Source organism: Semicossyphus pulcher, unplaced genomic scaffold (assembly GCF_022749685.1).
Source record: "Semicossyphus pulcher isolate SPU_LCO1_2020_fin unplaced genomic scaffold, fSemPul1.0.p SCAF_3, whole genome shotgun sequence".
In the NCBI taxonomy this organism is placed as follows: domain Eukaryota; kingdom Metazoa; phylum Chordata; class Actinopteri; order Labriformes; family Labridae; genus Semicossyphus; species Semicossyphus pulcher.
In genome coordinates, this window is record NW_027211704.1 from 34,718,938 (window position 1) to 34,741,262 (window position 22,325).

At 44.9% G+C, this 22,325-nt stretch overlaps 1 protein-coding gene across 1 annotated transcript in view; it reads left to right on the plus strand.

The window, feature by feature from the left end:
* pik3c2b (phosphatidylinositol-4-phosphate 3-kinase, catalytic subunit type 2 beta) overlaps positions 1-22,210 on the plus strand; it is a 43,950-nt gene extending 21,740 nt beyond the window's left edge. Inside the window, exons 12-33 of the mRNA XM_069677766.1 lie at positions 715-837; positions 946-1,113; positions 1,476-1,587; positions 4,821-4,963; positions 6,363-6,551; positions 6,664-6,757; positions 7,437-7,531; positions 7,899-8,079; positions 8,599-8,706; positions 9,140-9,232; positions 9,341-9,470; positions 10,358-10,494; positions 10,700-10,869; positions 11,041-11,197; positions 11,459-11,568; positions 12,559-12,760; positions 13,718-13,842; positions 13,972-14,089; positions 16,154-16,229; positions 18,002-18,108; positions 18,312-18,440; positions 19,758-22,210. Of these exons, the coding sequence (XP_069533867.1) occupies positions 715-837; positions 946-1,113; positions 1,476-1,587; positions 4,821-4,963; positions 6,363-6,551; positions 6,664-6,757; positions 7,437-7,531; positions 7,899-8,079; positions 8,599-8,706; positions 9,140-9,232; positions 9,341-9,470; positions 10,358-10,494; positions 10,700-10,869; positions 11,041-11,197; positions 11,459-11,568; positions 12,559-12,760; positions 13,718-13,842; positions 13,972-14,089; positions 16,154-16,229; positions 18,002-18,108; positions 18,312-18,440; positions 19,758-19,949 (2,959 nt within the window). The 3' untranslated portion in view covers positions 19,950-22,210. The remainder of the gene's footprint in view (positions 1-714; positions 838-945; positions 1,114-1,475; positions 1,588-4,820; positions 4,964-6,362; positions 6,552-6,663; positions 6,758-7,436; positions 7,532-7,898; positions 8,080-8,598; positions 8,707-9,139; positions 9,233-9,340; positions 9,471-10,357; positions 10,495-10,699; positions 10,870-11,040; positions 11,198-11,458; positions 11,569-12,558; positions 12,761-13,717; positions 13,843-13,971; positions 14,090-16,153; positions 16,230-18,001; positions 18,109-18,311; positions 18,441-19,757) is intronic.
* Positions 22,211-22,325: the final 115 nt, after the last annotated feature.

Here is a 22,325-nt window from a genome sequence, read left to right on the forward strand (position 1 = left end):
GTGAATCGTGGTGTCGGGGCTCCATTAATGCTGGCTTTTTACAGTCAGCTTGCACGCACTTAACTCCGGCTGAACCTACTCAGAGTTGACTGAACTAACTCTGATCAGCTGTTCTGGAACCGAAAACTCAGAGTTTCCTACCTCAGAGTAGATCAACTCAGAGTCCAGGGTTAGACTCAGAGTTTGTTGAACCTGCTTTGTGAAACGGACCCCAGGAGGATCATAATAAACACACATCACAATACAAACAATTACAAACAATAAAACATGAACAAACTTCGCGAACAGTGTAGGACATAAACACAACACACATCACAAAACGACATCTGCTTCTGTCCATGTCAGAAAACATTTTATATCAAACTTAGAAAATGGATCAACTTATTATTTTTTGTTCCCTGACCTCTCAGAGCTTCTGTTTACTCTTAACACATAAGAACATGTGACACGGCGTCGGTTTGGCTCGGCGGTTAAATCGGCGACCATATACAGAGGCTACAGTCCTCGAAGCGGCGGCCCCGGGTTCTTCCCCTGTTTCGGACACTATCCGCTGTCTCTATCTCTCAATAAAAGCTTAAAAAGAAGGCCAACAAAACAATCTTGGAGAAAAACATGTGACACTCATATAGAAACTTTGTTATAGATTATAGCTCAGAATGTTTTAGATTCACACTGTGGTTCATCTGTTCTTCCTGCTGCTCTCTGATTGGTCAGTTACGAGGGTTTCTTCCTGTCCTGCTCTTTGACTCATGGAGGGGCGGAGCTCTGCGCGCCGCAGCACACCAGCAAACAGTCAGTCAGCAAATACCTGTTTCACCTGGTGGTGTGGGACCAGAGGTACGTACCCCCACCTGCACCTCACCTGACACACCGATGACATCATCATACTGTCTGTCGTCACCTGTCTGTGTGTGTGTGTGTGTGTGTGTGTGTGTGTGTATGCAGGGTGTGTTTCCCGGTGCAGATCAACCAGCTGCCCAGAGAGTCCCAGCTGACTGTGACTCTGTACGCCAGCTCTCTGCCGCCCCCCGGAGGAGCGGAGGAGAAGGGGAAGCAGCGGCGCAGCATCGAGGCTCTGGGCTGGGTCACCATGCCGCTCTTCAACTTCAGACAGTGAGTCACATGACCCTCCGACACAGGAAGTCACTGCTGACGGCCGAGAAAGAAACCAGATACAAAGTGTTTATCAGTTCACTTTATAGAAGCAGGTTCCCTTTGGACGGAGCCAGGCTAGCTGTTTGCCTCTGTTTCCAGTCTTTATGCTAAGCTAAGCTAACCAGCTTTTAGTCTGAACACACGTTTATTGTTTGAAACATTAGCCGATATACAGTTGTTCTTTTTACCTCCTGTTGTTGTCAGGTTCAGATACTCGCTCTGCTTCCGCTCTGTCATATCCTCCAAAACAGCAGCTCACTTCCTGTTGAGCAGGGAGTGTGTGTGTGGACTGATAAGAGTGTGTGTGTATGTGTCTGCAGCGTCCTGACGTGTGGCAGGAAGTTGCTCGGCCTGTGGCCTTCGACTCCAGGAAGTGGAAACGCCCGGACGAGCTCGCCGAACTTCAGCCAGCCGGACAGCGTGATCCTGCAGGTGAGACAGGAGGTCTCACTCCGTCTGTGTTTTCAGCCTCAGTTAAAGTACAGGACGCATTCAAAGTCCACATCGTTTGGACAAGTATCCCAGCATGCATTTCACTTCATAGCAGAAGATTTGATCCTCCTTGATTTAGTGGCACATGTGTCATTAAAAGCAGTTTGTTAGTTCTTCAGGAGACTCGACTTTGAGTGCAGAGCAGTCGAGCAGAGTACTGATGCTGTCAATCAGGAACAGATACTCACTGACTCATCTAACTACAGCTCAGACGTCCAGTGTAATGAGCCGTTTGAGCTCAGACAAACAGACATTTAATCAAGCTGCATTAGGTCACTAACAATAGCACGAGGCGCTGGTGTAGCTCAGTTGGTAGAGCGGGCGCCTCATGTACAGAGGCTACAGTCCTCGACACTCTGATCGCAGGTTCGACTCCCAGGCTGCCGATCATTTGGTGCATGTCATCCCCCGCTCTCTCCTCCCAACATTTCCTGTCTCTCTTCAGCTGTCCTGTCGGATAAAGGCAAAAGCCAAAAAGATATCCTAAAATAATAACAACAATTGTACAATAAGAATAATGTCTTAGATTTACAGAGCTAAGTAGAAAGTAGTGATGGTGCTTACACTAACAGTACAGACAGACAGATGGTGGCTGTACAGATAGCACATGGTATAAAATTGTACGTGATAATTATGAAAAGTTAAACTGCACATGGTACTAATAAATAAGCAGTAGTGAGAAACAAGCTGAGCTAAATTAGCGGCAGCTTGCCGCCCTGGAAGGCCAGAGAGCATCAGAGACACGAAGATTATTAACATGAAAGTAGAGCTGCACAATTAATCAAACATCCCGCTCATTATTTGTCTCCCCACACTTAAATAAACATGACTGACGGTGATGTTGACCTTGCACGTTGCTCCGCCTGCAGAAAACTCTGCTGCATATCAAATCAAGCGCTCCCTAAACTAACAGCCGCTCCCCCAGGGGGCGATGGAGAGGTGTGGGCTTCACTTTTGGGGGAGCTGGCATGTCATGTGATGAGCGCCCACCTCTCAGCAGCAGTTTAGAGTGGAAGAGTGAACAACAGAGACGGAGAGCTGGTCCCCTGAAACGGCTCGTCAGCGCTTGTTTGGAGGTGTTTCAGGTTTAGTCATGTTAAGTTAGGAAAACTAATCAGCAAACAGGTCATGAAACCTGCGTCTGCGCCGCAAAGCAACACGACTAACTTGTTGCAGCAGCTGAAGAAGCAGCACAAAGTGCAGCATGATGAGTGTGTGAAGGTCCAGAGGAAGAACGAGAGGCTCCCCGTCCTCCAGCGTCACGTCAGACATCCATATTTAAATATGAAAGTTCATGTTAAAAGATGTCCCTAAAGTTAATGAATAATTGTAATCTCAATATTGATCAAAATAATCCTGATTATCATTTTGGCCATAATTATGCAGCCCTACAAGAAGCTGCTTTATACAGATTTCAATGACGTGTCTTCTCTGTGCATTGTTCGGCTCCCCGTGGAAACCTTATGAAGGAACACAGAAGCAACACCAACCAAATAACTGACCTATGATTGTTAGCTTCAGCTCGGCTCTCAGTCCCCCCTGACGTCCTGTGCTTCAAGAGGGTCGCACTTTAAACTTCAAAGATGAAGTTAAAAGAATTTTTAACCTGATTTAATTCTGGATGGACGTCAGAGATGATGATATTACCAGGGACTGGAGGCCACACTGAGTGACATGTCAGTGAGTTCGTATCTGACTCTCCTGGTGTGGATGAAATGATGGACACACAGGAAGAGAGCGTGTTAGCACTAGTGCTTTAGCTCGCTATTCAGCTAGCTTGTGTGCTGCATGATCCAGTTTAAACAGAAGACAACAATTTCTGTGTTTGATTGTGGTTGTCAACAGAAGCACAAACACACACACACACACAAACACACGCACACACAAACACACACACACACACACACACACACACACACGCACACACAAACACACACACACACACACACGCACACACACACGCACACACACGCAGGGAGGAAGTATCTAGGTCAGTTCAGATCTGTTTGTTTTAGTGCAGTCGACTGAATGAGGTTTTTTTGCCTGATTAAAAAATGCATTAAATCTCAGGTTAGATCAAACACACACACACACACACACACACACACACACACACACACACACACACATCCTGTGTGGACGCTGATTCACAGTTTAAAGGGACGCTCCTCCAGTCGTCCACACGAGGTTCAGCCTGTGTGTTACATCAGTTATTTGCTTCTTGTAGTTAAATTAAACTTTGAGTTTTTTTAAGCATTTCTCAGTTTGATTTCACTTTGGCTGTTCAGGGCGACGGGTTGGATTCATGCATCAGAAATACGATCACTCAGGCTTTTGTTTGGAATCGCACCATTCTGCATGAGCTAGCGTGGAATGATTAATAATGCAGTGTGGACACAACCAGGAGGACATTACGAGCTAGATTAGAAGAATAAATATGAAAATACATTGATACACTGATCCTTATTAAACAGCACACTGAACGAGGAGTCAAAGTCATTCTGGAGGAGCTCTGTGCCGCACACAGCCGACTCTGTGAATGATAAGATTTATGAGATTAAGAGGACGGATCACATTTTGTCCTGTATTGTTCTTATTATGAGGAATAAAGGACGCATTGTTTTGGTGCAATGATGACGACAGACAGAAATTATTGTTTCATTTTTATGCAAATCTGTTCGTTACTTTTCGTCCCTCCAGGATTTCAGGATTCGCCTAAAATGTCTGATTCAGCAGCAGATTTTTTGCGGTGTTTTTCAGGCTTTTTCACACATCCACTGTGAGCGACGAAGCTCCAATAAAGTCGTCACTTCCAGTCAACGTCTGTGTTAATATGTCAAATAAAATGTGAAAAAAGGAATGAAACTAAATGAAATCTCCCTGGAACAGTAATTTCACACTGTGCATGCCTGTTTCAATGTTCTCCGTCTGCCCAAAGAAGAACCTGCACCTTATTCATCACATTACAGCTGTTCTGCTTGTTATTTCAGGTGCTGATATTTTAATGAGGGACAATAAAACATGAGGATAAAGCGAAATTTGGGGTGGATTAAAATAACCTTCTGCCTGTCTCTCTCTGTGTCTGTCTGTCTGTCTCTCTGCCTCTCTCTGTGTCTGTCTGCCTGTCTCTCTCTCTGTCTGTCTGCCTGTGTCTGTCTGTCTGTCTGTCTCAGGTGGACTTCCCCACCTCGTCCTTCGAGGTCCGGTTCAGTACTCCTCCTCCAGCAGACTTCTGTCCTCAGTACGACTTCTCCAGACTGGACACCATCAGTCAGATCCAGCTGCAGGACGTGCTGCACAAGAAGGCCTTCTTCTGGTCAGACACACACACACACACACACACACACACACACACACACACACACACACACACACACACACACACACAGTTATAATGTTACACTTACAGATAGTTTATGTTAAAGAAACCGATCCCTCATTCCGGTTTTGTCCTCAGAACTGTTGGTACGGTGGCCCTGAGAGCTCAAACTACTCGTGTATTAAAATAATACGCATAATATTGGTGGAAAAACTGATCGCTAGCTTTGACAAACATTCCTTTTGATCTTTCGCATTAAAAGCCTTCCAGTTCCTCAAAGGTCGTATCTTTCATTTGCTTTGAAAGCTTTTGATTTGAAACATGGACACAGGAAGTGTGAAGTCCTCTAACAGTGATTGCAAAATAAGGCGAAGTAGAAAGCACTGGACTTAGACAGTTACCTGCTAACACCACACTGATGTCATATGTTTTGTCACAAGATAATTGACCTCAAACTAGCTGATTTTTTAGGTGCAAACTGGTGCACTGACTGACACACACGCCGCATGTTAGACTGTGTAGGAGGCCCGTACCGTTACTGAATTCCACAACACAACCTATTACACAAACATGCTGCAAGTGGTGACAACAGCAGTGTTTCCAGGGGACACCAAAAATGATTCAGATGTTTGTGTAGATGTCTGGAGATATCTGTGAGCGTAGCTTTAGCTCTTTTCTTATTTCAGCCTGCCAATTCAAATATGCTAACGCAGTACATCTTGTAAAACATGCTAACATCATGCTAGTGAGCTAAAGCGTTTGGAGTTACTTTCACAACCGTCACCAGGTTGGTTAAAACTAAGGAGCAAATAAAAAAGAAACTGTTGGCCTTATGATGTGTTCGTTTTTCAATTAACAGGATAATAATAAGCAAAAGTCTAATGCTAGGCTAACAGCAGATATTAGCTGTGTCCCAATTCAGGGGCTGCATCCTGCAAGACCGATCGCATCAAAGCTGCGCGTCGAAGGATGTCCCATTTTTAAGACTCCTGCAGATGCTGCCGAGAATCGCTCCTCCTTTTCCAGGGCCACGAGGGATCCATCGGGTGCATCCTTCGTGGCCCAACTTATCCTGCGATTCATTGTGCGCCGATTCAAAGGAGAAGGCAGACTCTTAAACAGCAGAGGAATACACTTTAAATGTAAAATGTTTGGTGACGCGAGGTTAAGGGTGGGAACAGCTGGTGTCCTCTGTAGACCGTCTCATTTCAGTTCGGCCTTAGCGTCTACACAGGCTACGATTGACTCATCCTCATAGACCGTAGACCGCCTCCTTCGAAGGCTGCAGCCCCTGGATTGGGACTTTCACTGCTGCATCTTGAGCTTTCAGGGCCACCGTAGTTAAGCATGTGCTGTTGCTGCTGTTGTTGACGCTGCAGTGTCGCTGTGGTTGCAGGTTGACGGTGGAGGATAAGCGTCTGCTGTGGGAGAAGAAGGCGTTCTGTCAGGCAGAGAGTGCAGCGCTGCCTCTGGTTCTGGCCAGCGCCCCCTGCTGGCAGTGGGCCTGTCTGCCAGACATCTACGCCCTGCTCAGGCAGTGGGCCTGCCTGGGTCACCTGGACGCCCTGGGACTCCTCCACGCCTCGTATGTTCCCGCTAATATGTCCTTTAACACCTGAGCATCTACTTGACATCATCAGGATAACCTGAATGACATCATCAAGTTAACCTGAATGACATCATCACGTGTGTGTCAGGTTCCCGGACCAGGAGCTGAGGAGGACGGCGGTTCAGTGGATGGACTCCATCTCAGACCCAGAGCTGCTGGACTTCCTGCCTCAGCTCGTCCAGGTAACAGGAGAGGCTTTTATTTTGTCAGCTGCAATCAGAATCAGGCTTTTATTTTCTCAATTTCCTGACCAGTTGTTGAGAATCCTTCCTGTTTTCTGACGTCCATGTTTATGTGTTTGTGTGAATCCAGCTGATTAAAGTCCCGTCATTGACCGCTCGTTAACAATACAAGCAATCAATCACCGTTAAGCTACTATCAACAAAATTTTACCCTTCCTGCACAGATGTTTCACAATAAAAGCTCTCCAGTGACTCAACTATTTCCTGTGTGTCTGTGCCACTTGAGACATTAGTTTGGTTTCACTCGGATCGATTAAAATGTTTTTTATAACACATAAAAACTAACGGATGGAGGCAGCAGCTCCTGTGTTCTGTCAGGTTAAATCACTGTTTTTGTCAATGGAGTCTGGTGTGTTTGCAGAGAGCGATGTGACGGCTGTTTGTGGTCTTTGACGACACATCAAGGATTATGTTGCAGACACTATAGCTTGTTTCACTGCTGCAGGCTGAACAAGTCTACTGGACACATTCAAACCTTTTTCTACCTTTTAGTTATTAAGACCCCGAAATATATCAAATAGGGCCCGGGGATAAAAAGTGATTACCTTTTATCAAACAGTTAATTCTAGTGTGGAGGTAACAGAAGTGATCCTGATGAAGTTTTGTGTGTGTGTTTCAGGCGCTGAAGTACGAGTGTTACCTGGACAGCTCTCTGGTTCGTTTCCTCCTACGGAGAGCCATCGGGGACGTTCGCATCGCTCACTACCTCTTCTGGTCAGCTGCCTTCTGATTTACTGATCACACTGAAACACACTGACTCAGCTGGAGTCGATCATTTTAAGCTATCTAGATGGCGACGGCTAAAAAAAAACCTTATGCCAAAGTCCACAAAGGAATGGTCGACTTCAAGCAGGCTGTGTCTGCTTCTTATATACAGACTGGAGCACATTGACGTGACTGATTGTAACAGAAGGAGTCTTAAATGACCTCTGGATTTTATCTGATCTGTCTAAAAACACCAGGAGAAGAACTTCTGACCTTCAGCAGTTTACTAACAACGATAACAGGTTAGCATCAGGCTAACAGCGTCCATAAACAGATCAGTACTTACACTTTATTCCTGCTGCTCTCCGTCTCTCAGGCTGCTGAAGGACAACCTGCAGGACAGCCAGTTCAGCGCTCGTTACCAGCACCTGCTGGCCGCTCTGCTCTGCTGCGTCGGCCGAGGCCTCCGCGAAGAGTTCGACCGTCAGTGCTGGCTCGTCTCCGTCCTCACCAAGGTGGCTCACAAAGTCCGAGATGCCACGCCGTCCAGCAGACAGGTGGGGAGGACGGGACAATCGGGGGGCTGCTTCCAGTCATGGAATAATAATAGAAAATGTTTGTCATGTTTGGGCTTGGAGAAATGTTTCATCTGTTTTGATAAAGCAGATTTTGTCTCTGGAAAACATGAAAACTGTCCACTCAGGAAAAAATACCTTGAAAGATATATGTATGGATTGTTGTCATTGTTTCATCGTCTGGTCTCTGAAACATCTTCAGGTGTTTTTAACCAAAATACAAACGGATTCAGTTTTCTGTGAAGACAACACAGAAACACAGAACATTATTTTAATGCTGATCAATAATGTGTTTCATATTTATTTTATTCCTCATTTATTTGTGATTCAATTTGAAATTCTCCTGAGCTTCAAGTCCACAACAGTCCAGCAGAGGGCAGCAGGTCCTCAGCAAGCAGAGACAGCATGACATCTATGAATCCGCTTATAATGTTCATAATAATGCTGTGTGTGTGTGTGTGTGTGTGCGTGTGTGCGCGCGCGCGTGCGTGTGTGTGTCAGACTGTCCTCAGGGACGGCCTGGAGGAGATGAAGCAGTTCTTCACGGTGAACAGCAGCTGCAGACTTCCTCTGAACCCGGCGCTGCTCGTCACAGGAATCAACATCCAGGTACAGAAGGAGACACACAATCTACCTGTGACACACACACACACATCTACCTGTGACACACACACATCTACCTGTGACACACACACACATCTACCTGTGACACACACACACATCTACCTGTGACACACACACATCTACCTGTGACATCACACAGACACATCTACTCACACTTTTATCTTGGAAAAACACGCACACACATCTACCTGTAAAATCTTTTTTTTATTTTTTATAATAACTTTATTTATATTGCACCTTTAAAAACAAGAGTTTACAAAGTGACAACAAAACAAAGCAAATCAAGAAACTTTTGGATGGATTGTGAATAAATGTAGTTCAGACACTCAGAGACTCTCAGTCCAAAGAGTAACAACTGAAACATCTCCTCTTCTTCTTCTTCTTCTTCTTCTTCTTCTTCTTCTTCTGTCTTCTTCAGTCGTGTTCCTTCTTCAACTCCAACGCGGTTCCTCTCAAGCTGTCCTTCCAAAACCTCGACCCTCTGGGAGACAACGTCAGCGTCATCTTCAAGGTCAGACTTACCTGATTTTATCTGTTGTCTCAGTCCAGTCTGGTTTAAACAAAGAAGTAGAACGTGACTTGACCTTTGACCCCTGCTGATGTCTCTGTCTCTGTCCAGTCAGGAGATGACCTACGGCAGGATATGCTGACTCTGCAGGTGATCCGGATCATGAATAAGATCTGGATTCAGGAGGGTCTGGACATGAGAATGGTCATCTTCAAGTGTTTCTCCACCGGCAGAGGACGAGGTGAGGACGCCTCAGGTGTACACCAGGGGGACAGGTGTATACAGTGACATATCAGGTGTACACCAGGGAGACAGGTGTATACAGTGACATATCAGGTGTACACCAGGAGGAGATGCGTATACAGTGACATATCAGGTGTACACCAGGAGGACAGGTGTATACAGTGACATATCAGGTGTACACCAGGAGGACAGGTGTATACAGTGACATATCAGGTGTACACCAGGAGGACAGGTGTATACAGTGACATATCAGGTGTAGACCAGGTGGACAGCTGTATACAGTGACATATCAGGTGTATACCACGGGGACAGGTGGATACAACACAGGTAAATGTGTATACCATAAAGAACAGGTGTATACCACATGGGTAAAGGTGTATACCACAAGAGGACAGGTGTATACCAATAGGAGGACAGGTGTGTACTGCAGTAGAATGGGTGTATACAACACCAGTAAAGGTGTATATCACAGGGAGACAGGTGTATATCACAGGGAGACAGGTGTATATCACAGGGAGACAGGTGTATACCACAGGGAGACAGGTGTATATCACAGGGAGACAGGTGTATACCACAGGGAGACAGGTGTATATCACAGGGAGACAGTTCCTGTTCTCAGGTATGATTGTCAGTGTGTTGTTACCTGTGTATACCACAGGAGGACAAATGTATACCACCAGGGTGACAGGTTTATACAACACCAGTATAGGTGTTTACCACAGGGAAACAGGTGTATAGAACACAGGTAAAGGTGTATATTATGGATGGACAGATGTATACCACAGGAACACAGGTGTGTTGTTACCTGTTCTTAAGTAGGAATGGCAGGTGTGTTGTTACCTGTTCTTAAGTAGGATTGACAGGTGTGTTGTTACCTGTTCTCAGGTATGGTGGAGATGATTCCTCACGCTGACACTCTGAGGAAGATCCAGGTGGAACATGGAGTCACCGGATCCTTTAAAGACCGACCGCTGGCTGACTGGCTGCAAAAACACAACCCTACTGACGAGCAGTACGACAAGGTAAACACACCTGTACACACACCTGAATACGCTTCCGATGAGGCCGGTTGTACTTCTTGGGTTTAGGTTATTGATCTGGTCTGACATGACTCACCTGGTGTACCTGACCAGCCAGAGAACCCTGCAGAAGGAACTCGTCATCTCTGTATTTGATGCGGAGCATGTAAAGTCAGAATTATGACTTCATAGAGCCGCTCTGTTGCAGGCGGTGGAGAACTTCATCTACTCGTGCGCCGGCTGCTGCGTGGCGACCTACATCCTGGGAATCTGCGACCGCCATAACGACAACATCATGCTGAAGACCAGTGGTCACATGTTCCACATCGACTTTGGAAAGTTCCTGGGACACGCACAGATGTTTGGAAACATCAAACGGTGAGAGACGGAGATATTCACAACATTATCACTATGGGTGGTCTGGTTTGCTTTTGTAGGTCATACAGAGTCCTCACAGGAGCTTTCATGCTTATATAGTGTATGGGGAGATCTGCCGGCGTGTTGTTGTAATGGGGTGACCTCGTGTGTCTCGGTCATGTGACCCTTTAGGGACCGCGCCCCCTTCGTGTTCACCTCCGACATGGCGTACGTCATCAACGGAGGAGACAAACCTTCCAGCCGCTTCCACGACTTTGTGGATCTGTGCTGTGAGGCGTACAACCTGATCAGGAAACACACACACCTGTTCCTCAACCTGCTGGGCCTGGTGGGTACACACACACACACACACACACACACACACACACACAGACACACACACACACACATAAACCACACACGAGGTCCTGCAATCACAACTGTGTGGCTAAATGTTCACCTAACTCACGTCTTGCCTGATAAATCATGTTTTCCTCCAGTATTAAAATTGGACCAGTGAACGCTGGCTGTTTTTGTGGTACAGAAGCATGTGTGATCGATAGTGTGTGTGTGTGTGTGTGTGTCTGTGTGTGCGTGTGTGTGTGTGCAGATGTTGTCCTGTGGCATCCCTGAACTGTCTGATCTGGAGGATCTGAAGTACGTTTACGACGCGCTGAGACCTCACGAGTCTGAGGCCGACGCCACCATGTACTTCACCAGGTACACACACACACACACACACACACACACACACACACACACACACACAGATGCAATAGTTTATTGATGTCTGAAGACACACAGTGGTGAAGATGAGAGGGAAAACTAAATAAATGTCTTTCATGATCATCTGCTTTGTTAGATTCCATCACATGTTTAAGCTCCAGGTTCAGTTGTTGTGTTCCATGATTCAGCTACAAACTTAGTTCCAGACTCGGACGTGTTGCTTTTAGAGAGAGATGTTTCAGTTCACATGTTACGGATCCAGGTGAGAGGTGTTAGTTCTAGATTCAGATGTTTTACTTCTCGTAAAGATGCCTCAGTTACAGATTCAAATGTTTCAATTACGCTTCAGAAGTTGTACTTCCAGATTTAATGTTTCTTAGTTTCACTTCATACTGTATGTTTTAGTTTGCATTCCAGGTGTGTTTTTCTTAGTCTCAGTTCAGATGTGATGAGAGTCGCAGAAAGCGCTTTAAAGAGCACTGCATCATTTAACCTGCATGAGGATCCGTTTCCTGCTCATGGTTAAAGGACACAGATCTGCCTTGGGGGACATTGCAGTAAACATTTTCCAGATTCTTTTACCGTCTCAATAATTATTCTTCCTCATGAAAATTCACGTTGCATTAAAACCAAAAGTGAATGTAAGATTTGCTCATTGTGAAAGTTAAACCACCAGATCTAGCCGCTGACATGGCCCCCGCTCACAACCTGTTTCCTGCTGATAATCCACGTTTATGACTCTGATATCTCACAAACACGAGACAGTAATAAAACCAGGTCAAGGTGGTTTCTCTCCAACTTTACTGGTAAACATATTATTGAATATAAAGTACAAAGAGAACAAGAATAATGTCACAAACACAAGAAACTCATCCAGAAATTCAACAACAAAAGAGTAAATAAAAAAATAAATCTAAGTGTCAGGTTAATTCTGTTAACTCTGTGTGAAGAGACTCGTCCTCTAACCGTCCTCTCTGTGAGCAGGTTGATCGAGTCCAGCCTAGGCAGCGTTGCCACCAAACTCAACTTCTTCATCCACAATCTGGCTCAGATGAAGTTCGCCTCGTCGGAGGATCGACCCACGCTGTCGTTCGCCCCCAGAGTTCACACGGCGAAGAGCGACGGCCTCATCAGGAACCTCTACATCTGCAGACACATCCGCACCGCCAACCCCAGCAAAGGATACGTGAGTCCAGCGCCACACTGGAGACGATACATGCAGATACAGATGATAGACACACGATGAGAGCTGAAAACATCCACAGAGAATCTGTGAGAGAGAGACACTGATTAGACATAAACTGCCTTATCTTCACTAGTTTTCACCACAGACTGTATAAAAAGATGGCCGACATGACAGCTCCCTAACAGTGAAGCCAAACCCTCTCTGTCACCCCCTGCTGACTGGCTGCAGTATAGCTCATAAAGCCCGCCTCCTCCATGTTAACAGATGGGACATGAGTCAAACTATAAAATCAAAATACACGTCAAATACATTTTTCTCCAACATGGTTTCTGTCATTATAGTTAGTTCTTATCATGCTGATTTATGTCCAAGTGTTCATTTTTCTGACAAGTTTACTTTAATTAGTTATTTGATGCTATAAAAAGGGGTGTGGCCTCATGATTGACAGCTCTGTTGACAAATGGGGCTCCTGCAGCGTTCTGTTCCCGAGTAGCAGAGTAGAGGAGGAACGGCGAGAGGAGACGTAACTAACACTAACACTACAGTCATTGAACTTAAGCGTGAATATCTGCTTCAGACTGACACAAGAAGCTGTCCTGCTGCAGACTGAGCCCACCTGAGGGCTCCAACACGCCAAGGACACAAGGTGAAGGTGTGTTTTAGGTGGAGGAAGGGGCGGGACGTCAACACTGCAGCTCCACCAGCCGATCTCTACTGCACACGCTCTGGATACAGATGATGGCAGCGCCCGCTCCGGGGGGGTTTAGGCTTTACTTTTGTACAACGAGAGGAGAAGACGCGTCGGCCATCTTTATATACAGTCATTGGTTTTAATTACAGTGTCAGTTTGTTTTGCAGAGAAGGAGAGCTCTGTGGATAATTCAGCTCGTGTTAAAAACCTCATGAACGACGAAACACTGAAGGAATCAGAACCTAAAAACAGGCTGTTGTTTTCAGGCTTTTGTGGTGAAGGTGGAGCGTGAAGGTCAGCAGGAGGTGCAGCTGGTTCAGAGGACGTTTGAAGAGTTTCATGAGCTTCACAGCAAACTGAGACTCATCTTCCCCTCCTCCAAACTACCCAGGTACACACACACACACACACACACACGCACACACACACGGACACAATAAAAACTGTTTTTTCTTTATTTTGATTTATTTGTAAAATGATTAAAGGATAAAAATAATTTTATGTTTTGTCCTGCTCGCAGTTTCCCGAGCCGCTTTGTGATTGGTCGGTCCCGTGGTGAGGCGACGGCTGACAGGAGGAAGGATGAGCTGAATGGTTATGTGTGGCACTTGATTCACGCCGCCCCGGAGGTCGCTCAGGTCAGTAGGTGGCACTCTGTAATGAGGATGAAGCTGATGTGACTCGGATTACTCAGAAGTCAAATACATTGTTAGATTTGGCCCTTATCCTCCTCCGTAGATTCTTGACTTGATGTCAGAGGGATAATCTGGGTTTCTCTTTTAAGACAGCTTTAGTCGTTTAAAGACACTTAAATATGGAAATGTTATGTACTGTGATATCTTTTAAATCTAGGCTCTATTTTTACATATTTTTGGGTCTAAAAGGTACAAAAAGTGTGTGAATGTCTCAGGTAGATGTGTTCATCCTGCAGCAGTGAAGCAGGCTGTAACGGCTGCAACATAATCCTTGATGGGTCAAAGGTCATCCACTAAAAGTTCTTGTTGTTTCCACTGACAGGCTCAGATTGTTCTTCTAAGTGTGTGACAACATGACAGAAAGGATCCCTACAGAGATAGACCTTTGTGTTACAGAGGAAGATGATTGTTTTAACCACACACAGACGTTACATCGCTCTCTGCAAACACACCAGACTCCATTGACAAAAACAGTTACTTAAGGATAGACAGGGGGAGTTGCTTGTTCACAGCTGCCTCGATCTGATACGTTTTTAGCTGTCACTGCATGTTAGACAAATATTGTGTTTAATCCCAACTTATTATTTAAAACACCAAAGTCACAAAACAACACAAACAAAACAACAGAACAAGGCAGCAGCAGAGCAGAACCTCCTGTGTTCTGTGAGGTAAAATCAGTGTTTTTCTGAATGGAGTCTGGTGTGTCTGCAGAGAGTGATGTAACGTCTGTGTGTGGTTCAAATTCAAATTCAAATAGTTTATTTCAAACCAATCAGACGAAACAAATACCAACCAACAACATAACAAAGACATTACAACAACAAACAAACAAAAACAAACAAATAAAAATAACACCAAACAATACAACCACCATGGTTTAACCATGGGTTAAAACAATCATCTTCCTCTGTAACACAAAGGTCTATCTCTGTAGGGATCCTTTCTGTCATGTTGTCACACACTTAGAATAACAATCTGATCCTGTCAGTGGAAACAACAAGAACTTTTAGTGGACGACCTTTGACCCATCAAGGATTATGTTGCCTTTACAGCCTGTTTCACTTCTGCAGGATGAATACATCTACTGGAGACATTCACACACTGTATGTACTTATATGTTACACCCAGAATATTTAAAACTAGGGCCCAGATTAAAAAATACTCTTGACTGACTTGACGAATGAATCCTGCTGACACTGAAAACACACACAGGACACACTGGACATGTTGTGCACATGTTGTGTACCTGCAGCTGCTGTATCGGTATCAGTGTGTGTCTAATGTTTCACGTGTGTCTGTTCAGTTTCATTTTGACTCAGAGGTTTCTGAGAAATGTTCTCTGTGAGATCAGCCTCACACACACACACACACACACACACACACACACACACACACACACACACACACTGTCAGGGTGTGGACAGCTACTGTATCAGGTCTTTCCAGTTTTAGAAACTTGGCAGCATGAACTCGTCTTGTCTCTGCAGCGTACTGCTCACACACTCAAACTGAATATATCATGTTACATGTAATGTCTTACGTTAACATCATTTTATCATTGTTATTATTTAATGATATTTGCAGGTGTTTGGGTTTAAAGCTGTTGAACTTTTGTCACCAAAGAGAAGCTTTATCTGACTTCCTTCCTCATTCTGTCGACACAGGCCATCAGGGAGTGCACAGTCACTTTAATTATCAGCTTTTAATGACTGAATTTATCACAACTTCCTTATGGTGGGAATTTAGAGTCAGAGGTGACCACAGCTGATAGAAGGAGCTTTATGACTGTAGCTGTGGGACTTCCTGGTTCTCATGCAGGTTGTAAATGATCTGAAATTGTTTCTACGAACTTCTACATCCGATATATATAAAACATCCAAGGCAAATATGAAAGACAAAGATATAACAATTTCAGCAGCCTGAAGATGGACTTTTCAGAGCCTCGTTAGTGTACAGATGTAAACAAGAGTCAAACATTTAACTGTGAATATAAACCGTGTGTTGCAGTGTGACCTCGTCTACTCCTTCTTCCACCCGCTGCCCCGAGACGAGAGACCAGGAACTACCCCCAGCAAACCAGCAGGTGCACACACGCACACGCACACGCCCCCGCACACGCACACACACACACACACACACACACACACACACACACACACATACACACACACACACACACATACACACACACACACACACACACATACACACACACACACACACACACACACACACACACACACACACACATACACACACACACACACACACACACAGTAGTTTATTTTTAGGGGACGTTAGTCAACATGGACATTTCTCAGCGTCAGTGTAAATGTGTCATGTTAGCTCAGCAGCTAATCTGAAGCCGACATCCTGTCGCCATGAAAACAAGAAAACTAAGGGGAAGTTGAAAACAAATCTACAAAAGAAAATATTTGAAGTATTTATAAACCTGGGCCCAATTTTTTTTTTTTTACATACTTTGGGGTTTAATTTCGTGACATTCCAAAACGTTTGGACCTTTTGGTTACCGAGGACGATGATTGTTTTAACCACAAACAGACGTTACATCGCTCTCTGCACACACACCAGACTCCACTGATAGAATCATTTTACCTCACAGCACACAGGAGCTGCTCGTCTACTGCTGCCTCGATCGACTAGTGTGTTCATGTTATTGTGTCTAAACTATTTAAAACACCAAAGTGTCCTTTTATTACAACCCCCAAAGCATCATGGGAACAAGAGTGTAACATTTTTCCTTCAAACAGAAGTAAGACAGTGACAGAGTCATTAATCTTCTCTCTCATTTATTGTTTGACATCACTGAGGCTCAGATTGTTCCCTGTTGTTGTCCAGTCATGAGCCCCTTTCACACACGTCCCTCACAGCACCAGATTTTCCCTGTTGGATGGAGGGGAGGTCTCATGAGGCAGGACATGATGTAGAAAGTACGCTGCTGTCCCAGCGACTGGCAAACAATCTGGTCATCCCCTCCTCACAGCCAGAAGCTCCTGAGTCTCTTCCTCTCTCCAGTCTGCAGAAATCTTTGCTCTTGTCTTGTAAACGATCCTTCTTCTTCAACCTCGGATGTTTTTATTCGTCCCGTTCTTCGCTCTTCTGCTTTCACACCGGTCACACGATGTAAACGTCATCACCCCGCCCACTCGCTCGTGGTGCATGTTACTGACTCTTACCTGCACACATCAGCTCACCTGACTTCTTGCGGACGTTTTACTCAGAGGCTGCAGGAAAAAGTCTGCACGAAGTCTGGGGGTGAAAATTCGGCTGTTTGCGTTCACACATGCAGCCCACCCTGAGTACGTCGGGACATGCAGAGCATGTGTGAAAGGGACTTCACACACGTCCCGTCCTGCAGTAAAAACCAGGGGGGCAGTTATCGTGAGCTTGTCTGTAGGGCGGGGCTGATGGTTTCACACACTCTGTGAACATCCCACCCAGGGAGGATATTTAGAGCTCCATCTATCCTCCGATAAACTTTAACCCCTACACCTGCATCTGCACAGGTACACACCTGTGATACACACTCTCACACAGCTCAAAGTCCAGTGTGGTTTTTCCAGCGTCAGCATCAGAGCAGTGTGTGCATGTCACACACACACACACACACACACACACACACACACACACACACACTCACAGGAGTTCACTGTCTGTGCTTACACTGGTCGATAACAAGAATAACCATAAAAAACTTTATTTGTACAGCAATGTTTAACAATTACAGCTTACAGGTTCAACTCTTTGTCCGATTATAGCTGCTGTAAGTTTGTGTTAATGTGTGTGTGTGTGTGTGTGTGTGTGTGTGTGTGTGTGTGTGTGTGTGTGTTGCAGAGGTGACGTGGTCTCCAGCTTCAGGGACAGAGCTCGGCGAGGTCAAACTGTCGATCTCCTACAAGAACGACAAACTCTTCATCATGGTCATGCACATACGAGGACTGGTCAGTCTGACTCTGTGTGTGTGTGTGTGTTTGTGCATGTGTTCTTGTGTGTATTCAGACTTGTTTCTCGGTAACTGTTCTTCAACATGTTCACAGAGTTCGTTGTTGAAATACCAACACTGAGGATGTTATTTATTTCTTGTAAAGTCATCGATGTTCTGAAACAGGAAACTAACTGGAGTCACGTGATCTTATTCCTGCAGCAGCCCCTGCAGGATGGCACGGACCCCGACCCCTACGTGAAGCTGTACCTCCTCCCAGACCCCCAGAAGACCAGCAAGAGGAAGACCAAGGCGGCACGACGCACCTGCAACCCCACCTACAACGAGATGGTACAAAGTGCACTTCCTGTCTGCTCACAAGAGGCTGTGATTCATCAGTCTGTGTTAATATAGTTTGTCTTTACGAAGACAATGTTCAACTTTACACCACACAGACAGGAAGTGATGACAGCCAATCAGAACTCCTCAGAGGTTCGCAGAGACGATTACAGTAGATTGAAACCAAGACTTCAAGTTTGACAGCCAGCGCTTTCCTGAGCTAACACGCTAACGCTAAAGTGAAACAACACTAAAGCTCAGTTACACTAACTTTTAAAGTAGCAGAAAACACATTCTGATTGGTTGGCAACTCTATAGTCGAATTGTGACTGGTTTCTTTGTAGATGCATCCTGATTGGTGGATTTGTAGTCGTAAGAACCAAGAACGTTGTTTTGGGCTAAAGCAGTAAGTCAACACGGACTGTTGCACAGGTAGAAACAGCTTCTCCTTCTCTCATTGGTCAAAAACGTCCTGTTAGGAACCCCGAAGGCGGGCTTCCCACCACAAGATAAAAGAGCTAATTTTGAGTCCTGATGTTCTGATGGTTCTAAAGATGACCTCTCCAGATGTTCCTGTGGTGTGACGGATGTTCAGAGTGATTTAACTTCCCCCGATCTGCTCGGAAGAACGTCGTGGCCGCACCGATTTCAAATATTATACATTCAATATTTACGTTATGATATCTTGTTGTGTGGGGGAAACCCCGACGACAGCCGAGCACGCTCTCTGTGGATCGTCACGTGGAGCTAAACGATAGCCAATCAGGAAGCGAGCTGACTGAAGGAGGAAGCACAACAACCGCAGCCATGGCGACAAAAGCAAACGTTCAGCATAAAGTAACATGTCCAGCCCGTGTTCACGCCGTCTCCACCACTTCATCCACAGTTTGTTCTTTTTTCTTCCTGAATTTTCAGTAAAAAGTCCAAAAACTATCATCACCAGTTCTTCCTGCCCGCCGGCCGCCATGTTTGTTTACTCTGAAGTCTCGTTTGACCGCCAGAGATTTAGTGAGATTTCCAGCTGTGAGAGTCGGACTCTGGTTGTTGGTGAATGGATCTGTTAGTGTGTGGTGCTTTTTGGGTCAGATCGTTGCTCTCCACACTGCAGGAACAGAACTGTTCAGTCTGTGATTATCTGTCGTCATGTGTGGCTCGCTCACATTTTACATATCTGTAAAAATCTTTTAGTGTCGGCCAGCCATAAGGCAAACTTTCAGGCAACGAGTACCAGCCAATCACAGCGCAGATGGGCATGATCAGGCGGAACTCTATTGGTACAAAAAAAGTAATCTTCATCTCCCTCCTCCCTCTTCTGCTCCCTCCCTGCAGCTGGTGTACGAGCGGATCCCTCGGGGGGACCTGGACCAGAGGGTGATCCACCTGCGGGTTCTGGGCGACGGGGCCTTCTGGGAGAACACGCTGCTGGGAGAGACCTTCATCCCTCTGAAGAGGCTGGTCCCAGGTCAGCACTGGGTGGACTGGCACAAGCTGGGCGCTGCCAGCTCAGACTCCGCCCACTGAGGGACAGGAAACAGGAAGTGGTGGATTTAACAGAAGAGAGCCAGTTCTCCTCGTGAGGACAGAAGAAAAAAGGAAAATCCTTTCAAAGTAAAAGCCTTGTGGCTGATTCTCCCTCTGTGTTTGAGGGAGTTTAGGTTTAGTGTCGAGTTTAAAGCTGCAGTTTAACTTCACTGACGTCAGGAAAAGGTTTGTTTTTAAACACGGACTAAAATCTGAAATCTTGTTGGTAATTTATTGGATTAAAATAAAACTAATTTAAGAGGCTTTTAGTCAAAGTTTTGGTAATGAGGCAGGTTTATTTTCATGATCTGGCCCTTTAACAAACGTGAAATCACTTAAAAATGGAATAAGTTAAACTAACTGACTAGTTCTTTTGTTCACTTTGACTCAAATTTAACACAAATATTTTTGACAAAATCCAGAAATTTAACACTTTTTAATCAGTTTTAACATCAAATGATCCAAACTGGTGTCTGCAGATGTCAGAGTTCATGTTTCTTAAGGACTGTGAGGTGAAAGTTAAACTCAGACTTGTTTAGAGCGTGTAGGGACTGTCTGTGGACTCGCGCCTTTATTTTGAAAAGAAGACAGAGACGAAGGAGCTTCCTGTCCAGCTTCTCTGATGTTTTATCGTCTCTGGATGAAGTGTTTTCGAGAAATATTCACCGATTTGAGTTCAGTTTTGTTTTTTTCTGCACATGTGAATGAAGTTGAAGATGTGAGAAGAGGGAAACATTTCTGTCATGAAAAGAAGGAAAACTGATGAAAAGGTGAAATTTATATGATGAAAATCACAGTGGGAGACTTCTTCAGTCGGCACACACAGCGGCATTCTGGGAGACTTTTATAGACAGAAAGAAAAGCAGTGATGAGGGAGAAAATGCACATTTACTGTTCAGACGTTGGTTCAGTTTTTGTTTGTAGGATTTTTAACTTCCTTTAATACCGTCAGAAATAAAACAGTTATATCTGCTTTATATCAGCCCGTCTGTGGCCAGTTGAGTCATTTTCCGGAACTTTCCGGGACAGAAAAGCTGCATTTAAGACTTCCAGGAACATTTTTCTGCAGCTTTTTGTGTCCTGAGAATGAAAACTTTGGTTGTTTGAACAGAAACAAAGACACAAACAAATTCCATCGTATTTGTTTTAGTACAAAAAACAGAGAAAAATAATTTTAACTTTGTGAGCTGCAGTTTTTTTTGTGTACAGAGCTTTAGCCTAAATGTCGCTAACAGGAAGTAGCTGTGTGGAGCATGTGTACAGACAGGAAGCAGACTGCAGGATATTTTTATAGTGAGGGTGTGGATTTGATTTTCTATCTGTGGCGCATGAGAGCTTCTTACAGTCTGAGAGATCCCGTCAGCAGGAGGCGCTGCTGCTCACTTTGCCTTTCAGCTCGTCGTGCTCTGACTTCTTTTCCTACATTTCATTCCTTGATTTTTTTTTAATCCTCTTTGTGTGTGATTTTGTACTTTTTGAGAAAGATTTTGTGGCCATTTAATCTGCCTCTGTGGGTTTCTAATAATCCAGGTTGCAGTGACTGTTGACGGGGACGGAGTGATTTCCTGCAGGTTGTTTTTGCGCTGTAGACGAGACAAACTGAGGGGGTGAAACTGCAGGAAACAAACTCCTCATCTGATCGGTTCCACCCTCTTTTCCAAAATGCGACGCGTGTTAAAAGGCGCAAGAACAAATTCAGATTAATCTGAGAAAAAAGTAAAAACATTTCAGTCTAAATATTTGAGATATTCAAGGTGAATAAGTCTTCATTTTTGACCCTCATGCTCCCCCGTAGCCGAGGCTCAGCTGGTTACAGAACTTTAAATATTAATGATATTAGGGCTGGAGGCAGATGTTTGATCCTGTGAGCTGGAAATCAAAAGTATTATTTGAATGATAACGACCCAAAACGACCCTCCTCTTATTTAAAACAGCCTTTTTAAATCAAGTTCAGTGAAGCTGAAGCGACGACTCTGCAGCATTCTGAATAAATACATCCACCATGTTGACCTGATGGAGTCGAGGGTTGTGCAGTGACGGTGGGGAGTTTGAGCCCCCCGGGAGAGAATGTAAGTTCAAAGTGAACTGAGTCTTTACGTACTGTACATACTGACGTTAACGAAAATGTGATTCTGACCCACCGCTCTGACTTACAGGCTCTTATTAATGTGTAACTTTCATTTTGGAACATGTTTTGTATTATTTGCACTACAAAATAAACTTGAACTGATAAAAAAGACTGTTGGGTTTCTTCTGCAACATCTCCTCTCTTTTTTCAGCCCTGTTCCTTCCTTCCTTTTCTTCTTCTCTCCCTGTTATTTCCGCGTCTTTCCTCTTCGTATCATGTCTGCCTCTTGTCCTTACCTGCCCACACAT